General features: G+C 52.9%; 1 protein-coding gene across 1 annotated transcript in view; it reads right to left on the bottom strand.

Annotated features, from left to right (window-relative positions):
• Positions 1–13,907, bottom strand: part of cpamd8 (C3 and PZP like alpha-2-macroglobulin domain containing 8) — a 176,921-nt gene that overhangs the window by 81,396 nt on the left and 81,618 nt on the right. The window contains exons 12-17 of the mRNA XM_067968643.1: positions 11,121–11,291; positions 10,247–10,375; positions 7,667–7,856; positions 2,426–2,598; positions 1,697–1,846; positions 639–812 (exon numbers count right to left, since the gene is read on the bottom strand). Coding sequence (XP_067824744.1) covers positions 639–812; positions 1,697–1,846; positions 2,426–2,598; positions 7,667–7,856; positions 10,247–10,375; positions 11,121–11,291 — 987 coding nt within the window. The remainder of the gene's footprint in view (positions 1–638; positions 813–1,696; positions 1,847–2,425; positions 2,599–7,666; positions 7,857–10,246; positions 10,376–11,120; positions 11,292–13,907) is intronic.

Raw genomic sequence — 13,907 nt, forward strand, 5'->3', positions numbered from 1 at the left:
AGATCATGGTAGGCGGTCACAGCATAAACAGTAACGCCCCTGACCATCAGATAGAATACTCGCTCGAGGCCCCAAGAGCTTTGTGGCTGAGTGTCTCGCCAGACAGGCCAGTAAGGCCCCAGGCCTCGTCCTCGCTCTGTGCTGTGTTAGCTCATCGCAGCTGAGGCAGAGGTAGAAGGCCCATCAATCGGCCTTAGAATCCCCAGATTAAATGGGATTCCAGCTCCCGATTGCTGTCCAGTGATTCCTGATGGAAAATGTCCTTGTTTGGGTTGAGGATAAGAGCAGGGACAGCTGGGATGACCACACTGTTGACTAGTCATTGACACTTACTGTGTCGATGCCCGTGGAACCCGTACCCCAGTGAGAATCAGTGCCCGTGGAACCCGTACCCCAGTGACAGACAGTGCCCATGGAACCCGTACCCCAGTGAGAGTCAGTGCCCGTGGAACCCGTACCCCAGTGAGAGTCAGTGCCTGTGGAACCCGTACCCCAGTGACAGACAGTGCCCATGGAACCCGTACCCCAGTGACAGACAGTGCCCATGGAACCCGTACCCCAGCGAGAGTCAGTGCCTGTACCCAGTGAGAGTCAGCATCATGCAGAGAGGAACAGGAAGATTGGGAGCTGGTACTTACACTGAAGGCGAAGTGGGCGTCCTTGGTGATATCCCAGTGCCAGGGGAACACGGACGATCTCCGCCTCCTCCTCCTCCGCCTCCGTGACGAAAGTCCAGGCCACCAGAAGTGACCGTCCTCCTTCGGAATTCCGAAAGCATCCGAAACATCATAATCTGCCAATTCCTGGAAGATCTGAAGAGTGATTGGATAGGGTTAAGAGTCAGCTTAAAGTGGAAACCCCCAGTCTCCCTGTTACACAATCCGCAGCTCGAGAAAGGATGGTGAACGATCGGTGCACTGAGGCCTGGCCCAGATCCAGGCATTTCTACCCCAAAGGCTCGGTGTCAGTAAAACCCCTTCGCTGGTGTCGGGAATGAGAGAGGGAGGCCGCTGGCTAGCACATGGGACAGTTGTGCCTCGGGAGGTATTTCTGTGCCCAGGGCTGTTTGGTGCTCACACTGTTGGGTTGGAGTTATACTGCTGCTGCTTCTATCGCACACAAGGCTCACCTCCCTCCTAAATACACTTGGACCCGAGCTGGCCAGGTGGCTCAGTGAGTAAATGCACCAGCTGGTGTGGGCCAGTGCCAGACAGACCAGGGAGATGCCAGCGTCCAGACGCAGACTGTGCTGAGCTCACTGGTCCGAGCTGGGGTTGTGGCATCAAATATTCTCAACAAGGGGAATAATGTCAGCCAGCATTCCTGCTCCTGAACACCAGTCGATGATTCCGGCTGGGAAATGCGGATAAGGACAGGATTGGAGCCAGCCGTGAAGCCCCCCATGATCAAATACCTGGATGACACTGCCTGGTCTCCTACATGGAGAATGGGTCACTTGAGGGAGGCACTGATGGGGACAACTGGGATGAATGGGACCCTTATTCCAGTGAGAGTCTGCAACTCAGGTCAGGGGTAGATGTGGGGGTGGGGGAAAGAGAGCCACAGATCCTTATTTTATCCGTTTCCCAGTAGCGGAGACTTTCCCGGATGGGATGGGGAGGCGGGGATCACATGCAGCAAACCAAAGGGTGGTGTTTCCACAGCTCTGTAAAAGAGGGGGTGAATTGGATTTTACCTTCTCGGTGGTGAGCTGGAAGCCGGGTTTCAGCAGGTACATGCTCTTATCCACAGCTGCAATGCAAACACATGATCGAGTCTCACCCTTCACCGCCACACTGACGAGGTCACCAGGCATCGTTTTGTTGGAGGAGATCGAGATTGCTACCTGGACATTCAACCAAAAAGGAACAATGTTTACAACGATCGTGAGTCCCTCACATTCGTCCCCACCGATTGGAGTTCTTTCCCAGTTCATGCTGCCCCATATCCTAACTCGCACCAAGTCCCGTTCACCCATTGCCCCCTGTGCTCGCTGACCTACATTGGCTCCCGGTCTGGCAATGCCTCCTTTTTAAAATTCTCATCCTTGTGTTCAAATCCCTCCGTGGTCTCTCCCCTCCCTATCTCTGTAACCTCCTCCGGCCCTACAACCCTCCGAGATCTCTGCGCTCCTCCAATTCTGACCTCTTGAACAGCCCCGATTTTCATCACTCCACCATTGGCGGCCGTGCCTTCAACTACCTGGGCCCAAAGCTCGAATTCCTTCCCTAAACCTCTCCACCTCTCTCCTCCTTTAAGACGCTCCTTAAAATCTACCTCTTTGACCAAGCTTTTGGTCACCTGTCCTAATATCTCCTTATGTGGCTCGGTGTCAAATTTTTGTCTGATAATCGCTCCTGTGAAGCACCTTGGGACGTTTTACTACGTTAAAGGCGCTATATAAATGCAAGTTGTTGTTCTTCACCTTATTCTCGTAGGACGGTTGGACTGGGAGTTGTATACTGTCAGTGATGCCCTCACCATTCTCCCGCACATAATACACCAGCAGCCGGCTGAGGGGAGTCATGTCCTGCGTGATGGTGAAGTGTAAGTAAGTGCTGCACACGTCCACCTCACTGGCGGAAGCCTTGGTTCGATCTGAGGAGAAAGCAACAATTTCAGGTCATTTCAACTCCCGTATTTCCCGGTGTTCTGCAAATCTCCCCGTGGTGTACAGGAAATTCAGCCCATGTCCATGTGCAGAGGACCCCTGTAGCACAGGCCTGTGCACCTCACCGCTCGAGGGTCTCGCTATCGAAGATGTCCCTTTGAGGGAAGCCTTGCTCTTCTGCAGTCAGTGTGACCCCTATTTACCCTCCCACTCTTGCATGGAAGGAGGTTAAAGGTCACGGCCTACCACCAGCACCGATCCAAGCTAAGCCAAGCTACGCTGTAGGGCAAAATATAAATCAGGAAATAAGGGGGGCTTGTAAAAAAGGTAATGCAATAATCATGGGCGATTTTAACTTTCACATAGATTGGACAAATCAAATTGGCAAAAATAGCCCTGAGGAGGAGTTCATAGAGTGTATTAGGGACTGTTTCTTAGACCAATACGTCGGGGAACCAACCAGGGAACAGGCCATTTTGGATCTGGTAATGGGTAACGAAACACGATTAATTAATGATCTCAAAGTAAAGGATCCCTTGGGAAGCAGTGATCATAACATGATAGAATTTCACATCCAGTTTGAGAGTGAGGATCTTGGGTCTGAAACTATTGTATTAAACTTAAATAAGGGCAATTATAAAGGAATGAGGGCGGAATTGGCTAAAGTGGACTGGGTAAACAGATTAGATGGGATGATGGTGGATAAGCAGTGGCAAACACTTAAAAAGATATTTTATGATTCGCAACAAAAATATATCCCTGTGAGGAGGAAAGACTCCACAAAAAGGGTGAACCAACCATGGCTAACTAAGGAAGTCAAGGATGGTATCAGGTTAAAAGAAAAAGCATACAACATGGCAAAGATTACTGGTAAGTCCGAAGATTGGGAAAACTTTAAAAACCAGCAAAGGATGACTAAAAGAATAATAAAGAGGGAGAAAATAAATTATGAGAGTAAACTAGCAAGAAATATAAACTGACAGTAAAAGCTTCTACAAGTATATAAAAAGGAAGAGGGTAGCTAAAGTAAACATTGGTCCCTTGGAGGATGAGACTGGGGAAATAATAATGGAAAACAAGGAGATGGCAGAGGAATTGAACAGATATTTTGTATCTGTCTTCACAGTAGAAGACACTAATAACATACCAATAATAGTAGAAAATCAAGGGGCAAAGGGGAGGGAGGAACTAAAAACAATCACTATCACTAGAGAAAAAGTACTAGGTAAACTAATGGGTCTAAAGGCTGACAAGCCCCCTGGACCTGATGGCTTGCATCCGAGGGTCTTAAAGGAAGTGGCTACAGAGATAGTGGATGCATTGGTTGTAATCTTCCAGAATTTACAAGATTCTGGAAAGGTCCCAGCCGATTGGAAAACTGCAAACGTAACACCCCTATCCAAGAAGGGAGTGAGACAGAAAGCAGGTAACTATAGACCAGTTAGCCTAACATCTGTCATTGGGAAAATGCTAGAATCCATTATTAAGGAAGTAGTCGCAGGACATTTGGAGACTCATAATACAATCAAGGAGAGTCAACATGGTTTTATGAAGGGGAAATCGTGTCTGACAAATTTATTAGAGTTCTTTGAGGAAGTAACGGGCAGGGTGGATAAAGGGGAACCAATGGATGCAGTATATTTGGATTTCCAAAAGGCATTCGATAAGGTGCCACATAAAAGATTACTGCACAAGATAAGAGCTCATGGTGTTGGGGGTAATATACTGGCATGGATAGAGGATTGACTAACTAACAGAAAACAAAGAGTCGGGATAAAAGGGTCATTTTCAAAATGGCAATCTGTAACTAGTGGGGTGCCGCAGGGCTCAGTGCTGGGGCCTCAACTATTTACAATATATATCAATGACTTGGATGAAGGAACAGAGTGTCTTGTGGCCAAATTTGCTGATGATACAAAGATAGGTGGAAAAGCAAGTTGTGATGAGGACACAAAGTGTCTGCAAAGGGATATTGACAGGTTAAGCGAATGGGCAAAAATTTGGCAGGTGGAATATAATGTGGGAAAATGTGAAGTCATCCACTTTGGGAGGAAATAAAAGCAAAATATTATTTGGAGAAATACTACAAAATGCTGCAGTACAGAGGGATCTGGGTGTCCTCGTACATGAAACACAAAAAGTCAACATACAGGTGCAGCAGGTAATCCGGAAGGCAAACGGAATATTGGCCTTTATTTCTAGGGGTCTGGAGTATAAAAGCAGGGAAGTCATGCTACAACTGTACAGGGTGCTGGTGAGACCACACCTGGAGTACTGCGTACAGTTCTGGTGCCCTTATTTAAAGAAGGACATACTTGCATTGGAGGCAGTTCAGAGAAGGTTCACTAGGTTGATTCCGAGTATGGAAGGGTTGTCTTATGAGAAAAGATTGAACAGGTTGGGTCCAGACTCACTGGAGTTTAGAAGAATGAGAGGAGATCTTATTGAAACATACAAGATTCTGAGGGGACTCGATAGGGTAGATGCTGAGAGGATGTTACCCCTCATGGGGGAATCTGAAACTAGGGGGCATAGTCTCAGAATAAGGGGTCGCCCGTTTAAGACGGAAATGAGGAGGAATTTCTTCTCCCAGAGGGTCGTGAATCTTTGGAATTCTTTACCCCAAAAAGCTGTGGAGGCCGAGTCATTGAATACACTCAAGGCTGAGTTAGACAAATTTTTGATCAGCGAGGGAGTCAAAGGATATGGGGAAAGGGCGGGAAAGTGGAGTTGAGGTAAAAATCAGATCAGCCATGATCTCATTAAATGGTGGTGCAGGCTCGAGGGGCCGAATGGCCTACTCCTGCTCCTATCTCTTATGGTCTTATGGTCTAACAGCATCGAACCATCCCTCTTCCTGAGCAGGATGCAGGTGTATTTAGCCAGGCTGTCCGTGAAGTGACAATTTATCAGATTGATGGCAAAGGATCAACTCATGCTGGGTATAATCCCTCCTGTTCAGGGGGAGTCAGTGAATTATAGCATTCTCCTCTCGCCTGGGACCCAACCACCCAGAGACATGCGATTCATTCAGGTCTCCCTATCTCTCTCTCTGTTTCTGTTTCTTTCTCTCCATTTCTCTGGCTCTCTCTCTATGTTTGTCTGTCCCACTTTCATACTCGGTCTCTCACTCTCCCTCCCACCATCCGTCCCTCCCTCACTCCGTCCCTCTCTCCATCCCTCTCTTCGTCTCTCCGTCCGTCTCTCCCTGCGTCCGCCCCTCCCTCCCTCCCTCCATCTGCCCCTCCCTCCCTCCGTCCCTTCGCCCGTCTCTCCATCCCTCCCTCCGTCCGTCTCTCACTCCCTCCCTCCCTCCGTCCGTCCGTCTCTCCCTCCCTCCCTCCGTCCGTCTCTCCCTCCCTCCCTCCGTCCGTCTCTCCCTCCCTCCCTCCGTCCGTCTCTCACTCCCTCCCTCCCTCCGTCCGTCTCTCACTCCCTCCCTCCCTCCGTCCGTCTCTCACTCCCTCCCTCCGTCCGACCGTCTCTCACTCCCTCCCTCCGTCCGTCTCTCCCTCCCTCCCTCCGTCCGTCCGTCTCTCCCTCCCTCCCTCCGTCCCTCCCTCCCTCCCACCGTCCGTCTCTCCCTCCCTCACTCCGTCCGTCCGTCTCTCTCTCCGTCCGTCTCTCCCTCCCTCCCTCCGTCCGTCTCTCCCTCCCTCCCTCCGTCCGTCTCTCCCTCCCTCCCTCCCTCCGTCTCTCCCTCCCTCCCTCCCTCCGTCCGTCTCTCCCTCCCTCCCTCCGTCCGTCCGTCTCTCCCTCCCTCCCTCCGTCCGTCCGTCTCTCCCTCCCTTTCTCCGTCCCTCCCTCCCTCCCACCGTCCATCTCTCCCTCCCTCACTCCATCCATCCGTCTCTCCCTCCGTCTGTCTCTCCCTCCCTCCCTCCGTCCGTCTCTCCCTCCCTCCCTCCGTCCGTCTCTCCCTCCCTCCCTCCGTCCGTCTCTCCCTCCCTCCCTCCGTCCGTCTCTCCCTCCCTCCGTCCGTCCGTCTCTCCCTCCCTCCCTCCGTCCGTCTCTCCCTCCCTCCCTCCGTCCGTCTCTCCCTCCCTCCCTCCGTCCGTCTCTCCCTCCCTCCCTCCGTCCGTCTCTCCCTCCCTCCGTCCGTCCGTCTCTCCCTCCCTCCGTCCGTCCGTCTCTCCCTCCCTCCCTCCGTCCGTCCATCCGTCTCTCCCTCCCTCCCTCCGTCCGTCACTCCTTCCCTCCCTCCGTCCGTCACTCCTTCCCTCCCTCCGTCCGTCTCTCCCTCCCTCCCTCCGTCCGTCCGTCTCTCCCTCCCTCCGTCCGTCTCTCCCTCCCTCCCTCCGTCCGTCTCTCCCTCCCTCCGTCCGTCCGTCTCTCCCTCCCTCCGTCCGTCCGTCTCTCCCTCCCTCCGTCCCTCCATCTCTCCCTACCTCCCTCCCTCCATCTCTCCCTCCCTCCGTCCGTCCGTCTCTCCCTCCCTCCATCCCTCCGTCCGTCTCTCCCTCCCTCCCTCCGTCCGTCTCTCCCTCCCTCCCTCCGTCCGTCTCTCCCTCCCTCCATCCGTCCGTCTCTCCCTCCCTCCGTCCGTCCATCCGTCTCTCCCTCCCTCCGTCCGTCTCTCCCTCCCTCCGTCCGTCTCTCCCTCCGTCCGTCCATCTCTCCCTCCCTCCCTCCCTCCGTCTCTCCCTCCCTCCGCCCGTCCGTCTCTCCCTCCCTCCGCCCGTCCGTCTCTCCCTCCCTCCGTCTCTCCCTCCCTCCGCCCGTCCGTCTCTCCCTCCCTCCGCCCGTCCGTCCGTCTCTCCCTCCCTCCGTCTCTCCCTCCCTCCGTCCGTCCGTCTCTCCCTCCCTCCCTCCGTCCGTCCGTCTGTCCGTCTCTCCCTCCGTCCGTCCGTCCGTCTCTCCCTCCCTCCGTCCGGCCGTCCGTCTCTCCGTCCGTCCGTCTCTCCCTCCGTCCGTCCGTCTCTCCCTCCGTCCGTCCGTCTCTCCCTCCCTCCGTCCGTCTCTCCCTCCCTCCGTCCGTCTCTCCCTCCCTCCGTCCGTCTCTCCCTCCCTCCGTCCGTCTCTCCCTCCCTCCGTACATCCGTCCGTCTCACTCACGGCTCTGTGGCGTCTGTGAAGTTTGCTTCTTCTTGTCAAAGGTGACGGTGGCTCTCTTGCTCCTTTGCTGAGTGACGCTGGCAGGCTGCATTCCTGTTTTCACGATGTTCCCTCGTGATGCGAGCTCATAGTGTAACGTGAAGTCACATGAACAGGTGGATTTCAGGGGAATCTGGGCTTCCTCCCCGACCTGGAACAGTCAAAGAAAGACAAGAGTTTTATTTAAGGCGAGCAGGCCTAGGCTACCCAGTTGGTCGGTGATAAGGACCCCTCCCACTGTGACACTGTCACACAGACCAGGAAGTGCCATGGATCGAATCCCCAGTCTGTGCACAGTTCCCCGATCAGTAGATCAGCAGCCGGGGCCTCAGATCACTGGGCTCGGGAGGGGAATCTCAGCCAGGGACCCCGCTCTGGATCATTGTCCGGGTACGTGCTGGTGTTTGCCCATCGGTGAGGGAGGGTGAGGCTCAGCTGTGGTGCCTTTTATGGTTGAACATCCAAGCAACATTGACCGTCTCAGGTCATATATGAAGAATGCCACTTGGGTGAGATGCCAGAGGCAGCCCAGCACTCTAGGAAATCATCCCAGCAAGAGACGGAGGGAGGGAAATGGGGAGATGTGCAGGGCGGGTGTATTAGAGACAGTGGGTCTGATGATATGTATTACTGACTTGGACTTGGGTATAGAGAGCAGAAGAACATAAGAAATAGGAGCAGGAGTAGGCCACACGGCCCCTCGAGCCTGCTCCGCCATTCAATAAGATCATGGCTGATCTTAATTTCAAAGTTTGCAGATGACATGAAACTAGGAAATGTAGTAAACAATGTGGAGGATAATAACAGACTTCAGGAGGACAGAGACAGACTGGTGAAACGGGCAGACACATGGCAAATGCAATTTAATGCAGAGAAGTGTGAAGTGATGCATTTTGGAAGGAAGAATGAGGAGAGGCAATATAAACTAAATTGTACAATTTTAAAGGGGGTGCAGGAACAGAGAGACCTAGGGGTGTATGTACACAAATCTTTGAAGGTGACTGGACAAGTTGAGAAGGCTGTTAAACAAGCACATGGGATCCTGGGCTTTATTAATAGAGGCACAGAGTACTAAAGCAAGGAAGTTATGCTAAACCTTTATAAATCACTGGTTAGGCCCCAGCTGGAGTATTGTGTCCAATTCTGGGCTTTAGGAAGGATGTGAAGGCCTTGGAAAGGGTGCAGAGGAGATTTACTAGAATGGTCCCAGGGATGAGAGCCAGACTAGAGAATCTGGGATTGTTCTCAGAGCAGAGAAAGTTAAGGAGAGATTTAATCGAGGTGTTCAAAATTATGAAGTAAACAAGGAGAAACTGGCAGGAGGGTCGGTAACCAGAGGACACAGATTTAAGATAATTGGCCAAAAAACCAGAGGGGAGATGAGGAGAATGTTTTTACGCAGCGAGTTGTGATGATCTGGAATGCGCTGCCTGAAAGGGCGGTGGAAGCAGATTCAATAATAACTTTTAAAAGGGAATTGGATAAATACTTGAAAAGGAAACATTTGCAGGGCTAAGAGGAAAGAGCAGGGGAATGGGACTAATTGGATAGCTCTTTCAAAGAGCCAGCACAGGCACGATGGGCCCAATGGCCTCCCTTCTGTGCTGTAAGATTCTATATGATTCTACGGTTGTATTACAGAGGCGGGTACTGGTTGTGCGCAGGTTTTAATCTGCAGCCGTTGGGTTTCTATTTCTGATTAGTTGAAGAGACCAATTAGAATCATGGAATCATAGAATGATATAGCACAGGAGGAGGCCATTCGGCCCATCGTACCTGTGCCGGCTCTTGGAAAGAGCTATCCAATTAGTCCCACTCCCCCCGCTCTTTCCTCATAGCCCTGCAAATTTTTCCCTTCAAGTATTTATTCAATTCCCTTTTGAAAGTTATTATTGAATCTGCTTCCACCGCCATTTCAGGCAGTGAATTCCAGATTATAACAACTCACTGCATAAAAAAATTGCCAATCACCTTAAATCTGTGTCCTCTGGTTATCGACCCTCCTGCCACTGGAAACAGTTTCTCCTTATTTACTCCAGCAAAACCCTTCATGATTTTGAACACCTCGATTAAATTTCCCCTTAACCTTCTCTGTTCTAAGGAGAACAATCCCAGATTCTCCAGTCTCTCCATGTAACTGAAGTCCCTCATCCCCAATACCATTCTAGTAAATCTCCTCTGCACCCTCTCTAAGGCCTTCACATCCTTCCTAAAGTGCGGTGCCCAGAATTGAACACAATACTCCAGCTGGGGTCTAACCAGTGATTTATAAAGGTTTAGCATAACCTCCTTGCTTTTGTACTCTGTGCCTCTATTAATAAAGCCCAGGATCCCAATTGTTTTTTAAACAGCCTTCTCAACTTGTCCTGCCACCTTCAAAGATTTGTGCACATACACCCCCAGGTCTCTCTGTTCCTGCACCCCCTTTAAAATTGATTTTAATCTGTGGTTTTGTCACAAACCTTTCGTTTTGCTCAGTCTCCTGAGACTGAACATCGCTGTGAAAGGAAACTCGGGGCTCGGCACAAAATAATTCCTCACCTGGAATGCTCTGTCAGGTCCTTGAAGCTGAATATGGCATTTGCTTGGTGAATACCAACTGCTGATGGACAGATAGCTGGGGAGATACTGGTCACCCGCTGGTGTCCCATTGATAGCTGTCACTTTAGTCTGAGAAAGAGTGAAAATATTATCAGAAACATTATATATATCTCAATAAAAGGAAGCAGTTTTAAGGAACTTGGTGAATCATTCGGGAAATCTATTCCCCAACCCAGCCCAGACCCCACGCCCGCAGTCAGTGACACCCCAATTGGTTGAAAGGGGTGATATTGGGCAGGAGGTGATACATTTCCAACTCACACGTGCTGCTCGCTGCTCCTCCATCATCACCTGTGTCTCTCTTACTCGTGATTGCCACATTTTGCCCAGTCCAAAACCAGACAAAGTGGCTCCTTCCTCAGTTAACTCATTGAAAAACAAACATTTTCTGTCAAAAGTTACCAGGCGACAACCCCCAAAACTGGACCTCAGTGGCTTCTGATTATAGTGTGTGAACTGTCAGTCCCTCGAAAACACATCACTGCCTGTGGGGACACACCCCACAGACACCAGCAATCCCCTTTGTGTTTGCGAGTAACTGAACAACTGAGCGAGTGTGTTTCTGTGAGTGAATGAGTGAGTGTGGGTGAGAGTGAGAGTGAGAGTGAGAGTGAGAGTGTGAGTGTGAGTGAGAGTGCGAGAGAGTGCGTGTCCGCGGGAGTGTGTGGTTGTGCATGCGACTATGTGTGTGGCCTGCGTGTGCGAGTGTGCATGCAATTGTGCATGTGAGTGTGCGCGTCCTCTCACTCTCCTCTTCTCCCTCATTCAATCCCTCGTGCCCTTTCCCTGACTCAGACACAGCAGCTCTACTCGCCTCTAGCCAGACATACTGGGCCGCGGTGGGGATGGAAGGGATCTCGAACAGCACCCTGCTGTCCTCCGACACCAGCTCACTTGTGTACACGTTGTCCTTCGGAGTGAGCTCAGCTTTGATGCGCACCGTGATACCGTCCGCAGGACTTCCATCCGGATAGGTCACCTCCACCTGGTAAAACAAAACCAACATCTGGGGAATGGACGCGTCAGTTAACACAAGGAGGAGCCACAAGAGATATTCCCGCAGGCAATAACAACTGCAATTTATAAAGCGCCTTTAACATAGTAAAAGTCCCAAGGTGCTTCACAGGAGCGATTATCAAACAACAATTGACACTGAGCCACATAAGGAAATATTAGGACAGGTCAAAGAGGTAGGTTTTAAGGAGCGTCTTAAAAGGAGGAGAGGCGGAGAGGTTTAGGGAGGGAATTCCAGAGCTTAGGGCCCAGGCAGCTGAAGGCACGGCCGCCAATGGTGGAGCGATTAAAATCGGGGATGAGCAAGTGGCCAGAATTGGAGGAGCGCAGAGATCTCGGAGGGTTGTAGGACTGGAGGAGGTTACAGAGATAGGGAGGGGCGAGGGCCATGGAGGGATTTGAAAACAAGGATGAGAATTTTAAAATCTGGACCACAGACCCTGTCACAGGTCCTGTCGATATCTCCACCCTGCCCTTTGGATCTTTTACCTTTTTTTGCTCTGGTTATTTTAGAATTCAGTGTCTCAGGCTATTCTTGTCGGTGAGCTACGACCGAGAGAATGTTTCATCCTGATTTCTAGCTAAGTTTCATCGCTTGCCCAGGATAACAAACTAAAAGCCCGTTTTTAGAATGCATCACCGACTGGGTCTCTCCTCTCACTCCACAGGATCCCCGCCTCGTGTTTGAGAGGGACAAAGAGGGAAAAAGCAATAGAGCGACACAGGGACAGAGGGACAGAGGGACGGAGGGACAGAGGGACGGAGGGACAGAGGGACGGAGGGACAGAGGGACAGAGGGACGGAGGGACAGAGGGACGGAGGGACAGAGGGACGGAGGGACCGAGGGACGGAGGGACCGAGGGACTGAGGGACCGAGGGACAGAAGGACCGAGGGACAGAGGGACCGAGGGACAGAAGGACAGAGGGATAGAAGGACAGAGGGACCGATGGACAGAAGGACAGAGGGACCGAGGGACAGAAGGACAGAGGGACCGAGGGACAAAAGGACAGAGGGACCGAGGGATAGAAGGACAGAGGGACCGAGGGACAGAAGGACAGAGGGACCGAGGGACAGAAGGACAGAGGGACCGAGGGACAGAAGGACAGAGGGACCGAGGGACAGAAGGACCGAGGGACAGAAGGACAGAGGGACAGAAGGACAGAGGGACAGAGGGACAGAGGGACAGAAGGACAGAGGGACCGAGGGACAGAAGGACAGAGGGACCGAGGGACAGAAGGACAGAGGGACCGAGGGACAGAGGGACAGAGAGGACCGAGGGACAGAAGGACAGAGGGACGGAGGGACCGAGGGACAGAAGGACCAAGGGACAGAGGGACCGAGGGACAGAAGGACAGAGGGACCGAGGGACAGAAGGACTGAGGGACAGAAGGACCGAGGGACAGAGGGACCGAGGGACAGAAGGACAGAGGGACAGAGGGACCGAGGGACAGAAGGACAGAGGGACAGAGGGACCGAGGGACAGAGGGACCGAGGGACAGAAGGACAGAGGGACAGAGGGACCGAGGGACAGAGGGACCGAGGGACGGAGGGACGGAGGGACAGAGGGACCGAGGGACAGAGGGACCGAGGGACAGAGGGACCGAGGGACAGAAGGACAGAGGGACAGAGGGACCGAGGGACAGAGGGACCGAGGGACCGAAGGACGGAGGGACCGAGGGACAGAAGGACCGAGGGACAGAGGGACAGAGGGACAGAGGGACCGAGGGACAGAAGGACAGAAGGACGGAGGGACAGAAGGACAGAGGGACAGAGGGACCGAGGGACAGAGAAACAGAGGGACAGAGGGACCGAGGGACAGAAGGACAGAGGGACAGAAGGACAGAGGGACAGAAGGACAGAGGGACAGAGGGACCGAGGGACAGAGGGACAGAGGGACAGAAGGACAGAAGGACAGAGGGACAGAGGGACAGAGGGACAGAAGGACAGAGGGGCAGAGGGACAGAAGGACAGAAGGACAGAGGGACCGAGGGACAGAAGGACAGAAGGACAGAGGGACAGAGGGACAGAAGGACAGAGGGACCGAGGGACAGAGGGACCGAGGGACAGAGGGACCGAGGGACCGAGGGACAGAGGGACAGAGGGACAGAAGGACAGAAGGACAGAGGGACCGAGGGACAGAGGGACAGAAGGACAGAGGGGCAGAGGGACAGAAGGACAGAGGGACCGAGGGACAGAAGGACAGAAGGACAGAGGGACAGAGGGACAGAGGGACAGAAGGACAGAGGGACCGAGGGACCGAGGGACAGAGGGACCGAGGGACAGAGGGACAGAGGGACAGAAGGACAGAAGGACAGAGGGACCGAGGGACAGAAGGACGGAGGGACCGAGGGACAGAAGGACCGAGGGACAGAGGGACCGAGGGACAGAGGGACAGAGGGACAGAGTGACAGAAGGACAGAGGGACAGAGGGACAGAGGGACAGAGGGACCGAGGGACAGAAGGACAGAGGGACAGAGGGACCGAGGGTCAGAGGGACAGAGGGACAGAAGGACAGAAGGACAGAAGGACAGAGGGACAGAAGGACAGAGGGACAGAAGGACAGAGGGGCAGAGGGACCGAGGGACA

Source organism: Heptranchias perlo, chromosome 29 (assembly GCF_035084215.1).
Source record: "Heptranchias perlo isolate sHepPer1 chromosome 29, sHepPer1.hap1, whole genome shotgun sequence".
Lineage (NCBI taxonomy): Eukaryota > Metazoa > Chordata > Chondrichthyes > Hexanchiformes > Hexanchidae > Heptranchias > Heptranchias perlo.